Here is a 23,649-nt window from a genome sequence, read left to right as displayed (position 1 = left end):
TTTCTATCCTGTTCCATTGATCTATATTTCTATTTTTGTGCCAGTACCATACTTTCTTGATTACTGTAGCTTTGTAGTATAGTCTGAACTCAGGGAGTCTGATTCTTCCAGCTCTGCTTTTTACCTCAAAACTGCTTTGGCTATTCGGGGTCTCTTGTGTCTCCATACAAATGTTAAGATTTTTTGTTCTAGTTCTGTAAAAAAGGCAGGCCACTGGTAATTTGGTAGGGATTGCATTGAATCTGTAGATTGCTTTGGGTAGTATAGTCATTTTCACAATATTGATTCTTCCAATACAAGAACATGGTATATCTCTCCATCTGTTGTGTCATCTTTAATTTCTTTCATCAGTGTCTTATAGTTTTCTGCACACAGGTCTTGTGTCTCCCTAGGTAGGTTTATTCCTAGGTATTTTATTCTTTTTGCTGCAGTGGTAAATAGGAGTGTTTCCTTAATTTCTCTTTCAGATTTTTCATTATTAGTGTATAGGAATGCAAGAGATTTCTGTGCATTAATTTTGTATCCTGCTACTTTACCAAATTCATTGATTAGCTCTAGTAGTTTTCTGGTAGCATCTTTAGGATTCTCTATGTATAGTATCATGTCATCTGCAAACAGTGACAGTTTTACTTCTTCTTTTCCAATTTGTATTCCTTTTATTTCTTTTTCTTCTCTGATTACTGTGGCTAGGACTTCCAAAACTATTTTGAATAATAGTGGTGAGAGTGGACATCCTTGTCTTGTTCCTAATCTTAGAGGAAATACTTTCAGTTTTTCATCATTGAGAATGTTGTTTGCTGTGGGTTTGTTGTATATGGCCTTTATTATGTTGAAGGAGGTTCCCTCTATGCCCCCTTTCTGGAGAGTTTTTATTATAAATCAATGTTGAATTTTGTCAAAAGCTTCTTCATCTATTGAGATGATCATATGGTTTTTCTTCTTCAATTTGTTAATATGGTGTATCACATTGATTGATTTGTGTATATTGTAGAACCCTTGCATCCCTGTGATAAATCCCACTTGATCATGGTGTATGATCCTTTTAACATGTTGTTGGATTCTGTTTGCTAGTATTTTGTTGAGGATTTTTTCATCGATATTCATCAGTGATATTGGTCTGTAATTTTTTTTTTTTTTTTGTACTATCTTTGTGTGGTTTTGGTATCAGGGTGATGGTGGCCTCATAGAATGAGTTTGGGAGTGTTCCTTCCTCTGCAATTTTATGGAAGTTTGAGAAGGATGGGTATTAGCCCTTCTCTAAATGTTTGATAGAATTCACCTGTGAAGCCATCGGGTCCTGGACTTTCGTTTGTTGGAAGATTTTTAATCACAGTTTCAATTTCATTACTTGTGACTGATCTGTTCATATTTTCTATTTCTTCCTGGTTCAGTCTTGGAAGGTTATACCTTTCTAAGAATTTGTCCATTTCTTCCAGGTTGTCCATTTTATTGCCATAGAGTTGCTTGTAATAGTCTCTTAGGAGGATTTGTATTTCTGCGGTGTCTGTTGTAACTTCTCCTTTTTCAATTCTAATTTTGTTGAGTCCTCTTCCTCTTTTTCTTGATGAGTGTGGCTCATGGTTTATCAATTTTGTTTATCTTCTCAAAGAACAAGATTTTAGTTTTATTGATCTTTGTTATTCTTTTCTTTGTTTCTTTTTCATTTATTTCTGCTCTGATCTTTAGGATTTCTTTCCTTCTATTAACTGTGGGTTTTGTTCTTCTTTCTCTAGTTCCTTTAGGTGTAAGGTTAGATTGTTTATTTGAGATTTTTCTTATTTCTTGAGGTAGGCTTGTATAGCTATAAACTCCCCTCCTAGTACTGCTTTTGCTGCATCCCATACGTTTTGGATCATTATGTTTTCATTGTCATTTGTCTCTAGCTATTTTTTGATTTCCTCTTTGATTTCTTCAGTGATCTCTTGGTTATTTAGTAACGTATTGTTTACCCTCCGTGTGTTTGTGTTTTTTATGTTTTTTTCCTTGTAATTCATTTCTAATCTCATAGTGTTGTGGTCAGAAAAGATGCTTGATATGATTTCAGTTTTCCTAAATTTACTGAGACTTGATTTGTGACCCAAGTGATCTATCCTGGAGAATGTTCTCTGTGCACTTGAGAAGAAAGTGTGATCTGCTGTTTTACCTGGAATGTCCTATAAATATCTATTAAATCTATGTGGCCTGTTGTGTCACTTAAAGCTTGTGTTTCCTTATTAATTTTCTGTGTGGATGATCTGTCCATTGGTGTAAGTAAGGTGTTAAAGTCTCCCACTATTATTGTGTTACTGTTGATTTCCTCTTTTACAGCCGTTAGCAGTTGCCTTATGTATTGAGGTGCTCCTATGTTGGGTGCATATATATTTATAATTGTTATATCTTCTTCTTGGATTGATCCCATGATAATTATGTAGTGTCCTTCCTTGTCTCTTGTAACATTCTTTATTTTAAAGTCTATTTTGTCTGATATGAGAATTGCTACTCCACCTTTCTTTTTATTTCCATTTGCATGGAATATCTTTTTCCATCCCCTCACTTTCAGTCTGTATGTGTCCCTAGGTCTGAAGTGGGTCTCTTGTAGACAGCATATAGATGGGTCTTGTTCTTGTATCCATTCAGCAAGCCTGTGTCTTTTGGTTGGAGCATTTAATCCATTCACATTTAAGTTAATTATCGATATGTATATTCCTATTACCATTTTCTTAATTGTTTTGGGTTTCTTTGTGTAGGTCCTTTTCTTCTCTTGTGTTCACCACTTGGAGAAGTTCCTTTACCATTTGTTGTAGAGCTGGTTTGGTGGTGCTGAATTCTCTTAGCTTTTGCTTCTCTGTATAGCTTTTGATTTCTCCATCGAATATGAATGAGATCTTTGCTGGGTAGAGTAATCTTGGTTGTAGGTTCTTCCCTTTCATCACTTTAAGTATATCATGCCACTCCCTTCTGGGTTGTAGAGTTTCTGCTGAGAAATCAGCTGTTAACCTTATGGGAGTTCCCTTGTATATTATTTGTCATTTTTTCCCTTGCTGCTTTCAATAATTTGTCTTTAATTTTTGCCAATTTGATTACTATGTATCTCGGCATGTTTCTCCTTGGGTTTCTCCTGCCTTGGACTCTCAGCACTTCCTGGACTTGGGTGGCTATTTCCTTTCCCATGTTAGGGAAGTTTTCGACTATAATCTCTTCAAGTATTTCTCAGGTCCTTTCTCTCTCCCTTCTCTTTCTGGGACCCCTATAATGCGAATTTTTGTTTTTGTTTTTGTGTTTAATGTTATCCCAGAGGTCTCTTAGGCTGTCTTCATTTCTTTTCATTCTTTTCTCTTTATTCTGTTCTGCAGCAGTGAATTCCACCATTCTGTCTTCCACGTCACTTATACGTTCTTCTGCCTCAGTTATTCTGCTATTGAATCCTTTTAGTGTAGTTTTCATTTCAGTTATTGTATTGTTCATCTCTGTTTGTTCTTTAATTCTTCTAGGTGTTTGTTAAACATTTCTTGCATCATCTCAATCTTTGCCTCCATTCTTTTTCTGAGGTCCTGGATCATCTTCACTATCATTATTCTGAATTCTTTTTCTGGAAAGTTGCCTATCTCCACTTCATTTAGCTGTTTTTCTGGGGTTTTATCTTATTCCTTCACCTGGTACATAGCCTTCTGCCTTTTCATCTTGTCTTTCTGTGAATGTGGTTTTTGTTCCACAGGCTGCAGGATTGTAGTTCTTCTTGCTTCTGCTGTCTGCCCTCTGGTGGATGAGGCTCTCTAAGAGGCTTGTGCAAGTATCCTGATGGGAGGGACTGGTGGTGGGTAGAGCTGGGTGTTGCTCTGGTGGGCAGAGCTCAGTAAAACTTTAATCATCTTGCCTGCTGATGGGTGGGGCTGGGTTCCCTCCCTATTGGTTGTTTGGCCCGAGGCGACCCCACACTGAAGCCTACCTGGGCTCTTTGGTGGAGCTAATGGCAGACTCTGGGAGGGCTCACACTGATGAGTACTTCCCAGAACTTCTGCTGCCTGTGTCCTTGTCCTCATGGTGAGACAGAGCCACCCCCTGCCTCTGCAGGAGACCCTCCAACACTAGCTGGTAGGTCTGGTTCAGTCTCCCCTGGGGTCACTGCTCCTTCCCCTGGGTCCCAATGCACACACTACTTTGTGTGTGCCCTCCAAGAGTACAGTCTCTGTTTCCCCCAGTCCTGTCGAATTCCTGCAATCAAATCCCGCTAGCCTTTAAGTCTGATTCTCTAGGCATTCCTCTTCCCGCTGCCGGACCCCCAGGTTGGGAAGCCTGACGTGGGGCTCAGAACCTTCATTCCAGTGGGTGGACTTCTGTGGTATAAGTATTCTCCAGTTTGTGAGTCACCTACCCAGCAGTTATGGAATTTGATTTTATTGTGATTGTGCTCCTTCTACCGTCTCATTGTGGCTTTTCCTTTGTCTTTGGATGAGGGGTATCTTTTTTGGTGAGTTCCAGTGTCTTCCTGTCAATGACTGTTCAGCAGTTAGTTGTGATTCTGGTGTTCTCGCAAGAGGGAGTGAGATCACGTCCTTCTACCAAGGAGAAATCTTTAAGATGTCATCAACTTCTTGCTTGTTGGCCTATTATATGAACAGTTAATGTATAATATTGCTACATAATGTTTCTGATTGATATTTCCACTAATAGTTAAACATAGATTACTCAGTACTGTTTGATAATGATTATCTTATATTCTCTGTTGAAGTTATTTTTTATAATTTCATGTAAGTTGACTGTATCAGCTATAAGTTATTCACTAATATTGATCACAAATTATGCTAGTCTTGTTGGGAGAAACAAAGGGTTTATTTATGTTATTACTTAGTACTGGACAAGACTAATTTTACTAGTCCTTTTATAATTATTATTTGCATATTCAAATACACAGCTTTCCATAAGCAAACCAGAATGTTGTTTAAATTAAAAAGTAGAGTAATTCACTAATTTGTTGTACAAAAAGGTAGCTATATTTGTGAAATTATATTTAAAGGGTAGTACCTCTGAATTTTTTTTAAATTGTTGTGTAACAAACAAATGTTCCTGCAAAGATTTATTTATACAGTAAATTTTATTATGTGCTTAATGCTGTTCTAGGTCTTAGGGTTTCCTGTATGTAGTCCTAGCACTATCTTGTGTACCATAAGATACAGTCATGCTTATTGTCTTGTACAGAGCTTTCTAAAAGGACGTTTTAAATTTTATAATTAAAAAAAGTTAAGATTTCTTTTGTAATTTGATTTGTCTCTGTTTGCAGAGCGCCCTCTTCACTACACAGAAAATGTGTTGGAACAGGTGCTTCGGTGGAGTTCATTAGCTGAACCTGGATCTGCTTATCTTGTGGTGAAGAGATTCTTAACCATTGACACCGTTAAACACTATAATGGTAGGTGCTGTTATTTCGCATTGCAACTATGATTGAAAATTTGAGTGGTTAAAGGATAATTATTATGGCACAAGTGTTTTCTGAAAATGTAAAAATGAGTAGCTAAATGAAAAATCTACTGCCATTATTGTTAGAAAGAAGAATATATAGACCAAGTGCCAGGGTCATATTTTCCTGGTGGGTCAGACTGTGGTAATAGTTGGTTAGTTTGACCGTATCAAATTAAAGATTTAGCAGGAATGATTCATCTTTTTAAGGTTTGGGGTTTAGTTTATTTATTTGCCATGCTTAAGTGTTTTCCTAATTTTTAGATAGATGGTGAATCATCTTGAATTATATTTACATTTGAAAGTTCTCCGAGCATTCAAGAATCGCAAGCTCTGAGATTGTGTACTTGTTATAATTCTCACCTATTTTGCAGTAATATTGGAAAACAAATACAAAATAAATACTTCCAATAAGGATATTTGCCATCCAACTGGGAGAAGACATGTATACATGTAAGGTTAAATAAGAAGTTAGCTAGCACGGGGGATCCAAATAAGACAGTCTCTGAACTTGTTTGAGGTATCAGAAAACTTTCATTTTGAAATTTAGATTCTTCTGTTATGTTTACATCATCTGACAGATTAGAAAAAGATTTCTTGCCACACTGTCTATAAACCAACCCCGAAAGCAGAGGATTTAAGTTTTATAAGATAAAATTTACCACAACTTTTATAATTCATATTGATAATAACCATTACTATTTATTAATCAGGTATTATAAAATGAGCTCTCTGCATACCAAAACTCATTTATACTTTTTAAAAAATTTCTCCAGGAGTTATATTATCATTTGAATTTTACAACTGAGAAAAGGGAAGCTCAGAGAAATTAAGTAACTTGCCTCCAGATCACACATTTATTAAGTACTAGATTTGAGAACAGATTGGTTTTACTTCTAATTATTAAGAAAAAAGAAAAAAGATGGGGAGGTGGGTACAGTTCTTAAATGCGGTAAAGCTACTTGGTATGATTGCAGACTCTCTAGCTAGTAGCCATAAATCAGCAAGTTCTTAATTGTACCAGGCTAATCTGATATGTTTCTGATTTCATGATAATCTGGCTACTATAACAGACTACAATAGACTAGATGGCTCATAAACAACAGAAGTTTATTTCTCACAGTGTGCAGCCTAGAAGTCTGACATCAGGGTGCCAGCCTGGCCAAGTTCTGGTGAGAGGCCTCTTCCAGGTTGCAGACTGGGGACTTCTTGTATCCTCCCAGGGCAGAGAGCAGAGAGGGGAAGCGCACTCTCTGTGACTCTTAACAAGGGCACTAAGCCCATTCCTGAGGATTCCACCCTCATGATCTCATCTAATCCTAATTACCTCATAAAGGCCCCACCTCCTAAAACTTGATACCATGTAGGTAGGTTTCAACATATGAATTGGGGAAACATAAACATTCAGTCCAGAACTCTGCCCTTCATATCTTACAATTACACAAAAGTATTTTTACAAAATGCAAGCAGTTTAACAGCTTCTGTGTCATTCTGGTCTTACTAGCATCTAAATAAACACAACATGTGTTCTTTTTGCTATAGAAATTTAGCCTTTTAGACAACTTTATCTTGTTTAACTTCTTTCTTACTCCTACATATGATTTTGGCCACATCCTCTGTATACTGCTCAACGATTGCAATAGAAATTCTCTCTCATCATATGACTGCTACAAGCATCCCTGTCATAGAGCAGTGATTGTCAGGTGGGGAAGATTTTTGTCCCCCAGAGGGCATTTGGCAATGTCTGGAGATATTTCTGATGGTCACACTGGGTAGGGTGGTGCTTCTGGTATTTAGTGGTTAGAGACCAGAGATGCTGCTAAACATCCTACAATACACAGGAAGGCTCTTTACAACAAAGCATAATCTGGCTCAACATGTCAATGGTGTCATGTTGAGAATCTCTGATTTAGATAACCTTTGAAATCTGGCCTAACTCTTAAATTCTGTTATTCTTTCATTTTAACATTGAGATAAAGGAAACGTATTGAGTTTATGAACAAACTCCTGCCTGCATTATGAAATACATTATAGGTTCTCATGGCTTCTTTTCTTTTAGAAAATAAGTCATCTTTTCAGGTAAATTTTAATTTATTTTTGGTGAGAATTTTCCTTTTTCTAATATCCCTCAAAAATGTCTCTTAATTCTCCATGTTGCAAAAACTTAGCTCTTGTTTGAATGCTAGTGGACTGGCTATGTGAATAAAACCAGACAAGAATAAGATCTTAAAAGGCTATAATATAAAGGAAGGTTTTGTGCAGGTGGCCTGAGGGATAACCCAAAGCAAGGATACCATTAAGTGCTGTATTAGCGATGTTAGATTGAGTGGGTTTACTCACATCTGAGTAAAATCTTTGTTGTTTAAGGGCAACAAGAAATGGTCGAGTGACAAACTATAAATTGCTCTACCCACAAAATAGGTAGGAGGATTGGGCATTTAATTGGGCATTAAAATGATGCCTCACCTATTGTACACGGCCTCTTTTGGGGGTTATGAGTGTGTCCTGTTTTGAAAGCATCAGGCTTCTGTAAGGTCTAGACAAAGCAGTGGAAAAGGTCTAAACAAACAGTGGAAAGCAGGCTTACATGACAGTTTCTGAGATTTGGATGAAATATTCTCTAGAGTAAGATGTCAGTAAACTCTTATGCTACTCTCATATCTCCTGCATTCCTCTGACAGGGTGGGAGCTATGAAACTTATCACTACCCCTGCACTCTACCCTCCTCAGCTGGCCAAGCCAATACACAACTTGTTATTATGATATCAATAGTTCTTTCTACCAGGAAATTATGTCCCTCTGAATGAAAAAAAAAAAAGTCAGGTTTTAGAGTAACCCTCAGGAAATACATTAATTAGACCATTTCATATTAGTAGTTATGTACTTTTGGTCAGAAACAGGAGTACCTATGAAGTAAATATTTAACTTTCTTTTTTAGTTTTCTAGACAATAAAATTTTTATAAATGTTTTTATTAGAGCTTGATTTATATTCAGATTGTCAAAGTAAAATCTTTTTCATTATGGTTGGTTCTGCATCTGTGTGCATTTAGGATTGTCATTTTAAAAAAGGTTTGGCCTATTGTTTGTTTTTAAATCAACTTCTAAAGTCATGATTTTTTCTTATAGTCATGTCTTACAGTAACCTGGGGATTCTAAGTACTTCTTATGGGGTACCCTGTGTGATAGATTTTAGGTTGGTTAGGTATTCAGTCTACTTTGTCTTTGTCTTGGCAAATGTCTCCTAAATCAATCACAGTGACCACCTACTCCAGAGTTATTGCTCCATTCATTACATGCACTACTACTTAAAATTGGGATCTAAAGGGAAAATAGTAAAAGTAAATCAAATGTGATTTCTCTGTCAATTTGTTAGCAGAAAAACTGGAATCACCTCAGAAACACATGGCTCTTCACAGCAGAGAGGAAACAATGTTAAGGATTTCTTTTCCTTTCTTAAGATTTTCTTATTCTAACCTGGGGGCCAAGTGGAAATTAGCACAGTTTGAAACAAGGCTGGTTGGTTACAACCATACTTTTCTCTCAGTAATGAATAGCTATTGTGTTAATATTTTCTTAAAACATAAAGTAGCACCGACACATCCGTCACACCTGTCTCATCATACCTGACACCTTTTGCCACAAACCTTAGTGTCTGTCTACCTATCCCTATCTCTTCCTGTCTCTCCTTTATCTACGCGCGCACACACACACACACACACACACACACACACACACACACACACACGACTTGCATTTCATTAATTGCATGATGGTATTTCTGATTTTATGCAACAAATTATAGGCATATACTTTTGTTTGATACCACCTTCTTGCTTAATGAAAAATTTTATCAAATAATAAGTTTAGGGGTTTGGGGTTGTTTAGGGGTTTTAATTTTCTCAGTTTGTTCATTTTATCTCAATAGTTTAAAATATAGATATCACAAGAAGGAATAGACTTTAGAGTCAAACAACACTTAATTTCTGCTCATTCATTTAAGGTAATGAGGAAGCATACTTTACTTTTATACAAGTATGTAAGAGTAAATGAATTTTCTGTTGCCTCTACTTAAAAATCAATTCTGTGTTTTGCAAAAGCAGCATTGTATTTCTGAGAAGCATTTTGGGCTATTGTCCTTATTGTAATGAGGAGGTAACTAACTTGAAAAGAAAAATAATAGTCTGAATTTCTTTTCTACCCCATGGATTATGGCTGAGACATTGAGATAGGGAGAATGAAACTTCATTCAAATTGCCATTTAGACTTTGTCAGAGCTAATCATATTAGACCACCTTATATTATCATTATCTCATATTAAGTTTCAACATCTCTATCACAAGTTAGCCATAAATTTATAGCTTCTATAAGGTTCCAGAATAAATAATTTTTTCTTGCAGAAGTCTTATTTTAAGCACTAAAGTTCTTTAATATTACCCCAATAGAATGTGATACAACAGAATCAAGTTTTAATGATCTCAATGGGGAAGAACTACTTTTAAGATAGAAGATGTAACTCAAATGAAAATGCGTGTGGGTTTCTAAATTTAGATTGCCACATATGACAGATGCTTTGGAATTAAATTTACATTAGAATAGAATAGTTCAAAATGCAACTGCTTCCAGCAAATTCAGACCTGGAAAGCTGAGCCATCCCCTATCCACTGACTTAAGAAAATAAAGGAAAATTCCAGCAAAAATAATATGAGTTCATAAATCATAGTCTAGCTGAAATAATTTATATTCCACTCCCATCATATCTTTTTAAATCCAAAGATGTGTAAAAGTTGAAAGTAAGATCCAGTCCACTTCAAGTGGAAGTATTTTCTTGGAAATTGATGATAGAATAGAAAAGTAGTGTTCTACTTTCTACAATTTGCTGCATTGTCAGTAAAATGGTGTGGAATCTCTGGCACTTTTCTAGTCAATCCTCCAGTAGTAAGTATATTTACAATTTTACTGCTTAAGGATAATCTAATTACAAAAGGATGTTATCAGGCTGCTAGTTCTATTAAGCATTACTTCTTCAATACAAGTAACAAAGGAAAATATACTACTCAGTCGTAGAACTAAATTTTATTAAATACATTTTGAGCGAATGTCATGCAGTGAGTGAACTATATCAAATTCTGCTTCCTCCAAATAATAAAGAATATATGTGTTCTATATAATCAATATCAAACAAAGGAAAATATGGATAATTTTTAATTTGGAATTTAATTTAATTTAATTTGGAAGAAATTTCTAGATTTCAGGCTGCAAATATTGCCAAATATCACTTGGTTGCGGCACATTCCCTCATGAAAACTGCTTGTCTCCTTCAGCACTTAGAGTACATGCGCAGGGGTGGAACTTGGTTTTTCAGATAATGTACAGGCCTGAGAAAATAGTCTTTGCCAGCAAAAGAGGAAGGGAGACACATAGAGACCATGGAAAATAGACCCATTTGTTTTATATTCCCTTTTCGTTGCTCAGATCATATATAAGAGATAAATTGTTCATAGTTTCTATGCATTTACTGGGCGCCAGATGCTGAGCTGATGGCTTTGCATACACCATGTCATTTAATCTTCCTAGCAGTCTTAAGGGGTTTTTTACTAGTACTCTCTAAGCCTTTTATAAATGGAGAAACTTGGACATGGAGACGTTACGTAACTCCCTCAAGGTGACCGGCTGGTAAGTGGAGAAGCAGATTTTAGTTTTTAAAACTCTTGTAAATTCAGTCTATAAATCACCAGGCCTTTGGAAGGGTAATTTTTTCCATACTGTTTACTACAGACTCTGCAGTACAGAAAAAAATGATGTCTGTCCTCCATTAGATAAATAACCAATTACATTCTGCTTGCTATGTGCTAAGCACTCTTCTAAATACTTTACATACCAGATCTACTGGGTGATCACTGTATAAATCCCCATTTAGCAGGTGAGGAAACTGAGATTTAGAGGTTACTACCTGGGATCCAGTGGAGGATGTGGTTGTCATTCAAGCCCAGGTAGTCTAGCTCCAGAGCAAACTCTTAGTCACTGTGCTATGTTAGTTCTCACATAGGTTGGGGAGGAAAATTTAAAGCCCACAATTTTTTAAAAAGCAAACATGAAATTGTTATTTTTTCAAGATCAGATGAGATTGGGTGCATTCAGGGTGGTATAGCCATAGACTGAAATTATTATTTTTAAGAGCAAAATTATGAGACAAACATGACTTTTCATGTATTCAGTGCCTAACTTTTATCTTAGAGTTTTAAAGACATGAATAACAAGTATGGACTGGAGTAGTTAGAAAAAATCTTCAAGGATGAGTTGGGTCCAGAAGTGGGGGGTAGAATTTGTATAGAACCAAGGAGAATGGAATTTCCCTTAGGTTCACTCAGATGATCAACTTCAGTCATGCCACAGAGACACAGATTGGTTTTCCAAACAGTGTATTATGATCAACTGACTTATAAATAAATATTATATTTTAACTTAATAGCTTATGAAGATGAGTAGGAGGAGTCTATTTATTTAGTCCTTGAAAAGTCAGGGAAAGAAGTTTAGGCTTTTAATGTTACATAAGTAAGACTTCAAATAGTAAAAAAAAAAATAGAGTTTTGGAAAGGGTATTAACATGATAAAACAGTATTTGCATAGCACAAATCTGGAATTATATGGAGCCATTAGAAAAGCAGGACGTGGAATTATAGAATCCTGGCGTCTAGGTATTAGGTAGAAAAGGCGGGGGTTAAGGAGATGATATTGGAAAAGAAGTGGAATTGAACCCCAGAGAGAAACTTTGAGAGAACAGTGGCTGGACTGCTAGATGACTGGGCATGAAGGATAAAGGGGGAATATGTATTCTAGAAATACCATTCCTAGTTTATGTTCCCCCACCCGCTTCTCTCTCTTTGTGTCTCTCCCTATCTCTGTCTGTCTCTGTCTCTCCTTTCCAAGACCCTCCAAGCTCCTCCACAGATCAGTTATTTTATTGGGATTAGGGGCCACTAGTTAGGAATTACTATTTTTGTCTAAGAACTTGAGGTTTTTCAAATGATTTGGAAAACTGTTTTTTTTCTTTGGGTGGGGAGATCAGTTTCATAGTCTCAGTAATATGATGTCCGTTCTGTTTAAATAAATAAATTGACCATTCTGCGTGGTTTTATACATGTACTTTTTAAGGACTTTTCTAATTAATAACAAAATTATAGCACAATATAACTAAGAATACCAATCTGTTATCTTGCCCAGTGTTAACTCTAAAGAACCTTCACTGAACTCAACTGAGCCTTCCTTCCTTGTCTGAGCAAACACCTGGAGGGGGAAAGGGGTTTATGATTCTCTAATGATAACAATGTCTCTAGATCTTAAACTTTCTCCCCAGGATGAGGTAGAGGGAGTGAAAATACAAGTGTGAAGTACTCCACAGTTGAGGGACCTGGCAGTACTGGAAAAGCTTGGAAAAGTGAATTATTGGAAGCCATTTAATTCATATCCTTCGTTGTGTTACACACTGAGTCATGCACAATGTCCCCAAAGTACATAACTTCATCTTGGCCCTTAAGCGATGGGTGTTTTTTCTACTTATTTTAACATTGTGTGAGCTTTTAGAAATTCTTCTAAGTTCTCAGTATTTATCATGGAACTTAGTGTTTCAAGGTTCTTTTTGCTCTTTCCTTCTCCTTAACATATATTCCTCTCAAAGCCTCCTCCCGAGTCCCTTAATAATGTGTACAACAAGATTTAGCTAAGATAATTACATACGATTTTTAAAAATAAATTTTAATAAAAATGCAACCAAAGGTGTCAACAATATTTTTTTTTCCTAAGCCTGTTTTCTATTTGACCTATGAGTGGTTTACTTTAACACTGGACATACGATTATTTCTTATTGATAAAATTAGAAAGCTTTATTAAGTTGAATAAAAATCTTAAAAAAGTATAATCAGAAGGTGTGAATGGAATTGGTTTGGCTTGAGCAATATATAATACCTTTATCTCACAACTTGATTATAATTTAATGCTCTTAAAATACTTTACCTATTTCTAAATCAATAGCATTATAAATGCCTTTCTCCACTTTTCTGTTCTAAATCAGCTGAATCACTAAGCCCACCCAATGTTTTCTAGATTGCTTACCGTATTTCTCGTATCAGGATATATAAGCACTGTTTGTTAGTCCATGTTCACTCTGTCTCTTACACTGCACTGCAAGTCCAGAAATCATCTCTTTTGAGGTTATTGTATTACTGGACTCTTAGTACTTCATGAAGAATGAATTGATGTAATATGAATTTTGCTGAATACTACTTTTATATTTTTTCCTTGATCTTCCTATTGCATTAAAATACATCTTCTTTCAAGTTTTTTAATTGGATAAGTGTTATTTTTAATTTAAATAGAAGTTATTTAGCTATAAAATATTACTTAAAATATTTTTCTATGGAATTAAATATTAAGAGATTATACCAGAAGACAAATGTTAGCAGTGTATTTTTCAGAAATTATTTTAAGGTCACAGACCACCTAAAAAGAACCTATTTTAGTATAACATCGCAATTAAAAGAATGTTATCTGTGACCAGTATGCAGATCATGAAAACTATTGGGGCTTGTCAGTTACTTTTGTTTGCAGTTAGGATCAGTGATGTGATTAATCATGGGGATTTTTGCTTCTAGATTGTCATCCCATGCTCATATTTGAGTTATAAGGCACTATTTCCATTTTTTCTAACTTTCGTCTTCTTATACTAACTATAATTGTGAACGTCTGTGTAGTATTTGCTGTATAAGTAAAGGTTTTCCCCAAACCAAGGGATGCTAGGTTTTAGATTGAGTTTTTCTTTCTAAAATCAAGTTATTTGTAAATTTTAGAAACTCTGCATGAATATTTAAAAATTGTGTCACCTTAATACCAGGAAATTGCTAAAAGCCCTCATCCTGATATAATGTCTCATGCTTCATCTTTTATGGACATGATCTAATATGAGGATAACAATCTGCAGGATAAGTGTTATTACTCCTGTTTTACAGGAAAAGCAGGAGTTGACCCCAGAATGACCATGTCGTGGCTACTTGGCTTCAGGTTTCTTTTCTTTCCACTGTTCCTCAGTTCTCAAGTAGGCAGTTTAATACTGTTGGGATTTCACAAAGAAAGCTGTAGACTAGAGATACAGTGATAAATTTATTTGTGATAAATCTACACAACTTCAACATTTTTTTTTTTTACCAAAAACGTGATTTTTAATAAAACTGTTGAAATGATTTGTAAGTGTGGGACACTGGCAGTATTGCACGAGCATTATTAGCAGTTTTGCCTTCTTTACCCTTACCTGTTTCATAGGAATAGGAATTTCTCTAATGTCTCAAGAATTCCTGGATTCCTGAGACAGGATTCCAGAAGAGATTTCTCTTTTACCTGTGTATTTTGCATTATTTATATGAGTGCTATTCAGAGAAATAAAATGCAAGCTGAGTATGTAATTTTAAATTGCCTAATAGCCACATTTTAAAATATATATATAAACATATATATAAAGAAATAGGTGAAATTAATTTTACTTGTATCTTCTATTTAAACTCACATATCCAAAATATTATTAGTTCAACATGTAATCAGTGTTATAAAATTGTGATATGTTTACATTTTTTTGGTACTAATCTTCAAAATATGGTATATATTTTATACTCATAGCACATCACAGTTGAGACTAGCCATGTTTCAGATGCTTATTAGCCAGTAGCTAATTGGACAGCATGGGCAGGCCTATGTATTATAAATAGATATAAATAGATCTGGTTACTGGATCTATGACTTATCCAATACTCCCCTGACACAAGGTGTTCCCAGAAATTAACTAGAAGCTTCTTAATGGTAGGAAACAAGTTATTACTTTATATCATCAAAACTGAAAATACAAAAATGTTTTATATTCTATTCCAAATAAATGAAAATGTACCCAACTTACAAAGTAAATGTTGTACTTTACAGAGAGGAAGGCCCTGGAAAGTATCAAAGAGGGAGTCTTGAAAATCAAAGAAGAACCATCTAAAATACTCTCTGGAAATAAGTTTCAAGACCGGTATTTTGTTTTACGAGATGGGTATCTCTTTCTTTACAAGGATATGAAGGTATTTAATATATGTAGTATTTGAATATGTATATACTTTTGTGTGAGTGTTAACATTCTTATTTCATGCCTCTCAGCCCTCTCTCTTGGAAGTCAAGGCCTCTAGTAAATAAAATGTACAGTAAGCTGATGATTACTTTCAGCCTCTGGGATATGACATTAATGCAACTATTAACACAGTAAAGAACTCCCTATACGGCCTTTCTGAGCACCTCATATTTTTTCGGGCAGAGATTGACTTAAGTTCTAAAGAAAAGTCTAATATGTGTTACATAAACTAGCATATAAATCAGCATCTCAGTCAATAAAATTAAGAGAATGTGTCATGCCTTAAGGCAAAAGTGGCTTGAGTTTAGCAAATGGAAATTAATAAAATGTAGAATAAAAAGGCAAAACCCAAATGCTAAATCTGATTAAAAATTAAATCAGATTAATATATTTCCTATACTCTTGAATGAATTAACTCGTAATATTGTATTTATTAATTGAATCTTACTGATGTATCCCAATATGTTTGAATTCCCTAACAGCTTTTATTAATGAATTGAGGAATGGAGAGAGGACTTAGAGATGAAAAAGAGGGAGTATGTATAAGAATATTGAACTTAGCATCAGAAAACCTCAAAACCGCCAAGTTGGTTGTGTGAATAAGAATCTTAAACTGTCATCCATCATTTCTAGATCTGTAATATGATGATGATAGTATGAGTCCTGCATGCCAGATTGTTGTAATGCTTAAATAAGAATATATATAAAAGTTCCTTTTCAAACTGTGAAACATATATATATATATATATATATATATATATGTATATTAGCATGCTCATCAAAACAGCCCACTAAGAATATGAATAGGGAAGTTCCAGCCTGAGAAAAATCTATTCATAGTACATATATCTGAAAAGGGACTCATTTGCACAATATAAAGAACTCCTCCAAATCAACAATAAAAAGACAACCCAATAAAAATTGGGGCAAAGTATTGGACAGACATTAGGAAGGAAGGAAGACATAGGAATGGCCAATAAGTGGTTGAACCAAAAGTGCTCAGCATCATTAGTTATCAGGGAAAATGCAAATTAAAACCACAAGCTATACCATTAGTACAACTAAAATCATAAGAGTGACAACATCTAATGTTGACAAGGACGTTGATTAACTAAAACCCTCATCAGTAACTAGTGGAAGGGTAAAATCACACAATTACTATTAGAACTTTTTTGGCAGTTTTTAAAATTAAGTTATTCATACATCTACCCCATGATTCAGCAACTCTATTCCCAGGTATTATATCCACTAAAGCACTTGTTCAAGAATATTCATAAGCAGCTTTATTTATAAAAGCTAAAACCTGTAAACATTCTAAATGCCCATCAATAAGAGAATGATATATTCAGACAATGGAATAATATTCAGCAAGAAAAATGAATGAATGCAACCACATGGGTGAATGTTCAAATCCTTGCTGAGCAAAAAAAGTTTGACCCAAAATAGTACCATATGAGTCTGTCTATAAAAGGTCTAAGAAGAGGCAAAATCATTTATGGTGATGGGAGTCAGAAAGTGTTTGCCTGTGGTGTGGAGAAGGTTTTCTACTGAAGCAAGGACATAGGGTCGGTAGGGTACTTTCTAGGATAACAGAAATAAATGTTCTCTATCCAGTTTTGGGTGGTGGTTACATGGGTATATACAGTAACATTTCTACTTCCTTGAGATTCAAGCAATATCCAAGCAATTCTTTTAAATGTGGAATGACGGCAGGACCTAAAGCTACTTTTTTCCATTGAATTCTAATATTCGCTTGAGTAAGCATTGCTTGCATATTTCAAGCGTGTGACGCTTCACTATGTTGTGTTTTGGAGATCTATAAAGAAGGACCAGACTAGTAACATCTATTATTTAATACTGTATTGTTATGAAGGAAGAATTATTAAACAGGTTTCCAAAGTTCTATAGCCCCATTTAGTTGTGGCTTCTACTGAGCTCTCCACACACTGACCACTGTCCTGTATGTTCCTCCAGCAGGGAAGCCTCCAGGTGGGCATAAATAAATTTTAGTAGCATTCTACTTAGTGTATCCATTTCACGTTCCTGTTCTTCAAGAACAGTGGAATGTCCAGGCAGGGAGCTAACAAAACAGCACTGAATTCCGCAGCCCTTAATCCCTCTCTTCAGAGGGCTGTATTATATACTGGAAGTCACACTTTGTTACTCCATCTGATAAACCTAGCAGGGAATCTGTGTGGGTATCAAACGATTGTTACCGTTTATTATCATTTGATATCATTCTTCACTTTGTTCAGTGCAGGAAGAGTGGAGTTTGCAGAAATAAGGCATTTAAGAATTTGGGATTAGGTGAGCCAAACACATCAGATTTTAAGGTTCATGAACTGTAGGTTTATGTTCATGAAAGGAAATGCTAAACTTCACAGCTGCTTATTCTAGCCATCTAGAACTCAATCTGATTGAATTTTGTTTGGTTTTCTTCAATGCGTCACCCATCTTGATCTTCATTAGACTCATTTCCTTCATCCTTGTCCTTCCATTTACATGTTGGTTAATTGTCACTTGTGTAGTTGGATATCTGCTTAGGGTATTTTAAAATCACCATGGACTTTTTAGTCCCATTAAGGAACCTACGCTTCCATTGTGTAGCAACAGAAGGTTGCTAGAAACAACTAGTAGCAATAGAAGTGCAGTCATAATGGCCCCAACTAACATTCAACCCGTTAATCCATAAAAAGCAGAGTTCTATATATTTCGCTTTGATTATCGCACTTTATCTTTACAATAGTCCTATGAAACTAGTGCTATAGTTATTCCCCCTTGACAGATGAAGAAATGTAGTATACCAAGATATTACATAACTTGCCCAAGATCACTTAGCCTATAAGCGATAGAGTCAGAATTCATTCCCAGATGTCTATTTCCAAAGGCTTTATGCAGAGGCTTTATTGTTTCTTACTATAGAACCAATAATTTGTATTATTTTGGCTTGGTGTTATTGCTGATGGAATTTTATTTAAAGAGGATAAGTGTTTTTCATTTTAATAGTACCAAATATTTTCAAATATGACACTTTACACAATTCAGGTTTTTTATAATGTTTTTCCCCAAGCTGGTGTAAATTTTAAAACCTGCCACAAGGAAGCCTGTTCATGGAGAAATTATTTTTTTTAAGATGAAATGATTTTGTAATTGAGCTAAAGAATTTCATCCCTTAACAGAATGTTTTTAAGAATTTGTATCTTTTTGAAAGTATCATCCTGCTTAATCTAAAATAATTCATACAAACTGGTAGACAGTAATAGTATCGAGAGCTTGCCTGAAAGACAGTGTTCTTTTTTTTGACATTTGAATTTTTTCCCCATGTTTATTGAAGTATAATTGACAAAAATTGTATTTATTTGTTATACAACGTGATGCTTTTGATATACCTATACATTGTGCCATGATTACCACAATCTAAGCTAACTAACATATTCATTACCTCACATAGTTTTGTGTGTGTATGCACTTGTGGTGAGAACATTTAAGATCTACCCTCTTAGCAAGTTTCAAGTATACAATACAGTACTGTTAACTGTAGTCACCATGCTGTAGTTTAGATTTCCAGGACCTATTCATTTTACATAACTGAAACTTAGTACCCTTTGATCAACACCTTCCCATTTCCCTCACTCCCATCCCCTGGAAACCACCATTCTACTCTGCTTCTATGTGAGTTTGACTTTTTTAGATTCTGCATATAAGTGAGATCATATAGTGTTTGTCAGAAAGATAGTGTTCTTTAAAGACAATGAAGACATTTTATTTTTGTCACAGTGACCTCAGGTTACGGAATTATAGTCTAAGTGTTTGAAAGTTGTATTTATGCATCTGTCAGAATCAATTAATGCAACTGATATTTTAATTTGCACATTAAGGCAAGCAGATGAGAGACTTGTGGTTTTCCTTTAAACTCAAACTACTGTTATTTTCAACACATGGTGTTATTTTGCTGGTTATTTCTTCATGCTGCTGGTCTTTCCCTTTTAATATTGATGGTCAAGTCACTGGCAGTGTTTGCTTTTCAAATGATTTTACAGTAAATAATCAATAGTAAAAAAACTCCTAGCTTATTTGAATAAAGATTTGGCTCTGGTTTGACAGTTGCCCTTAATATATGTGTGCTTGTACATATTTAGAAAATGATTTACTGAGAAGGGAGTAGAAATTACAAATTGAAAAGTGTATTTAAAGAGACTATGTGTTAATTAGAGATAATTTATGAATGCTCATTAACAACAAATTAGGGTAATACACAGAGGAAGATATATTTTGTTTTGAGAGTTTTCCCTGCACAGAAAATGTTAATTAAAATGTTTTCAGACTTGATTTACATAAAAGGTGAGAAGTTTCAACGAATATTATCATTACACTATTAATGGTGTGAAAACAGCAAATGGGGAGGGAGTGGTCGTTAAAAGTTGCATGCACTAATAAGCAAACTCTTCTTAGTAACAAGAATAATTTTTTAAGCACACTAATTTAATTGGCTCAGTTAAAAATTTTACTTTGAAATATACTGCCTGTAGCAACATACTATACACTTCATAACACCTCAACTTTTTGAAGAAATACTCCAGAAGGTACACATACCTAAAGAGTTGTAATAAACCAACAGTAAAGTTATAATGCCAAAAGAGATTTCTTTTAATAGAACTTTGCATTAGGATCCTTACAGTTCCTATTTATGCTTATTCAGTTTAAAGACTGAAACTGAAAAGGGTTTCTTTCCACCTTGGCTGAACTCATCTTAAATTATGGCATCTGTGTTCTCTTTGGACAGGATAAAATACAAAGTCATGAGCTGGCATGTCCAGAGTGGCTTGGGAATCAGTTGTATTACTTCAGGCTCTCTATCTATTGCCAACAGTGTTTCAAAATATAGGCAGTCCTGGGCTTATCAATGCCGTGTATAAATAAGACCACTTAGATCAGGCACAGTGCTTCTCATTCTTAAATGTGCAGGTCCCCTCTACCTGTACTACTGGAATTGCAGCCTCTCACCTGACCCTGCTGCTGCCTCCATTGGGACTAGCAGTCTAAGCTTTGAGGAGAGACATTAACCACAGATGTAATCCGATTGAACCTCTGACAAAGGTATCCAGGAGTCTGTGCTACTATATACACTCCTACGTTCTCCTCTCCTTGACTCTTTCCTATATGGAAAACTTACTGAATTACAAAGCTACCTCACTGTTCCATATCAGACTTCAAGTGTTATTCCTTAACATTCAGTAAAGTAGCAAGCTAAAAAATCAATACCCCCAAACCAAACACATAAACTACCAGAAAATGACCTTAAGAAGAAGAGGCTTACATGAAGAAGACTACAGAACTGCACTGATAGAAATGAAAGAAAATTAATGTAAAGTCTACTAATATTGATCTATGGACTTCCCTGGTGGTGCAGTGGTTAAGAATCCGCCTGCCAATGCAGGGGACACGGGTTCGAGCCCTGGTCCAGGAAGATCCCACATGCCGCAGAGCAACTAAGCCTGTGCGCCACAACTACTGAGCCTGCGCGCTAGAGCCCTCGAGCCACAACTACTGAGCCAGTGTGCCACAACTACTGAAGCCTGCCTGCCTAGAGCCTGTGCTCTGCAACAAGAGAAGCCAAGGCAGTGAGAAGCCTGTGCACAGCAACGAGGAGTAGCCCCCACTCACCGCAACTAGAGAAAGCCCACGCCCAGCAACGAAAACCCAAAGCAGCCAAAAAATAAATTTATATATAAAAACACAAAAAGACAAAGTCTACTAATATTGATCTATAGGTTTAATGTAATTCTTTTCAAAATCGCAAAGGGAATTATTTTTAGAACTTGGAAAAAATGATTTGATAACTCACCTCAAAGGGTAAACAGAGAAGAGTATTTACAAACATTTTGGGGGACATAAAAAGTAAAATAATTGTCAAGTATTTCCCATCCAACTATTTATTCATACAGTAAAACTAAAATAGGTTAGATAATATCCTGGCATAAAAATGAACAGAGATAGCATTGGTAACATAAAGTGAGGTAAAAGATGTAACTGTTTATCATAATTTATTTTTGATAATTATGCCATCATAAATGCATGTCTAAAGAAAGATTTGTTTAATAAGGACTGGGATAATTGTTAACCAAAGTTTTTCAACTTAAATTCTCATCTATACTGTGGACTAACATTCAGTCCATAACAATATTTATGACCTTTACTTATTCACACTGTATGAAATGTCATGCATTTTTGTAGAGAAATATGAATATATTTGAATATAGGGTGCTGCCCCAGACAACACTGGTGGTATCATGGAGTTACAAAATATATTGCACATGTATTTTTTAAGTATGAAAAATTGAAAAATTATCAATTCTCATATACATCTGGTCCCAAGTGTTTTGAATAAGGAATTATTGTATGTGTGTGTTTGTATATATACACACATATGTAATCATATGTATGTATCCAGATTTATTTAAATTTATAACATTTTAATCAAAACAATCTTCATTTACTAAAAATTTGGTATTACATTCATGAAACATTGGAGAAACTAATAATTCTAAACTTGATTCTTAATACTTAAGGAAAATAGAAGGATACAGATAAAATCTGTTTAATTACAAATTTACCTTGTTTTCCTTTACAGAGTAGTAAACCTGACAAAATGTTTTCTCTCAGTTCAATGAAGTTTTATCTTGGAGTAAAAAAGAAGATGAAGCCTCCAACAAGGTAAAGCTTGGAAGGGAAGAGCTGTTGAAAAAGTTACAGGAAAGTATATCTGTTCAAGGACTTAGGGATCAGTGGCATTAGTCTAACTTGTTATAAGTTAAGCTTTAGAAAGATTCCTTAAGTTGCCACAGACATGTGGCAGGGGACCTATGGCAGATCAAGGGAACCTGTGTGGGTGGATGAGGAGGGATGATGATGTTCCCGCTCAAGTCAAGCTACTGGGTGATTGCATCTCCTCTGTGTAGAACAAGAAATCCCCAGAAGGCCCTGTCTACTGAGAAGCACATGGGTTTCTCCACATCCCATTCCTTGCTCAGTCACAGCCTAGCGATGTAAGGAATGTTCCAAACAAGTCTACCCAAAGGAAGACAAATGCTGCCCTCCAGCCTCCATGGCTTTTACATCATCTTGGTCCTGGCTTTATAATTTGCCCCCTTCGTTTTGCTGAGTTTGGTAATAAACCCACAGCACACAGATGGTTGAGAGGAAGTGGACCCTTCTTAAATATTATGTTTCTCATTAGCACTTGAATCAACCCAACATTCGAGTTATACCACACTTTCTCATCACGGATTACTTTGATTAGCTAATTAATGTTTGCACTAATACTTTTAATATCATGAAATGCCATTTTAATGAACTGCATATGATTCAGATTCTGTCACTGAAAATGTCCTCACTTTTGCCTCTGTGCTTAATTTCTAAGCCCAGCACATATATCTGTGTTGTGACTGGCACATTCTTTAAAATTTCTCACAGTATCAATAAGTAAATATATATATATTATCTTATTTTGGCCATTTTCCTAGACATCTGGCCTTACTCAGCCCCGAATATCCTGTGAGAGATTTCCCCCACTGCCGCATAACATCATGAGACCCTTTCCCCCTGTGTCCTTCAGTGTATTTAAATTTGTAGCCAAATACCTCAACATTTATCATTTACCTCTAGATAAATGATACCCAATGAATCATCACTTGTGGGTATCAATTCTGTTATGCATTCCCACCATTAAATATTACCTCCTTAACATCTAATCCTGTGTATTATCTTGTAAAATGAATCATTTTTAATATGTATGCATGTGTTTTTTTCCCATGTGATGCAGTTGGGGATTGACGGCATATTCTGAAAAACATCTCTGGTAAGTTAACAGCCAGCAAGTTTTGGATTTGATATATTGATGATACAGGATTAGTATTTGGCAGATAGATCTAGAGACAGGAAATGTTTCTTCTAAGTGAAGTTAAAATCTTTTCTAAATACTTTGAGCCTAAGAAGAGGAAAGTAGATTTGCTTCAGGGTTTAGGTCTATTTCAGTCTCATGTATCCTATTTGCCACTGCCTGTAAAGA

The 23,649-nt window shown here is 35.3% G+C and overlaps 1 protein-coding gene across 3 annotated transcripts in view; it reads left to right on the top strand.

Moving 5' to 3' along the window:
- ARAP2 (ArfGAP with RhoGAP domain, ankyrin repeat and PH domain 2) overlaps window positions 1–23,649 on the top strand; it is a 197,954-nt gene that overhangs the window by 146,171 nt on the left and 28,134 nt on the right. For all 3 annotated transcript variants that reach the window (XM_079920687.1, XM_079920685.1, XM_079920686.1), the window contains 4 exons: window positions 5,258–5,386; window positions 15,395–15,534; window positions 22,213–22,295; window positions 23,404–23,439. In XM_079920687.1, coding sequence (XP_079776813.1) covers window positions 5,258–5,386; window positions 15,395–15,534; window positions 22,213–22,295; window positions 23,404–23,439 — 388 coding nt within the window. The remainder of the gene's footprint in view (window positions 1–5,257; window positions 5,387–15,394; window positions 15,535–22,212; window positions 22,296–23,403; window positions 23,440–23,649) is intronic.

The sequence above is a fragment of the Stenella coeruleoalba genome (assembly GCF_951394435.1).
Source record: "Stenella coeruleoalba genome assembly, chromosome: 4".
Classification (NCBI taxonomy): domain Eukaryota; kingdom Metazoa; phylum Chordata; class Mammalia; order Artiodactyla; family Delphinidae; genus Stenella; species Stenella coeruleoalba.
Note: the sequence above shows the minus strand (reverse complement) of the source record. Positions and strands in the feature narration are given on the sequence as shown.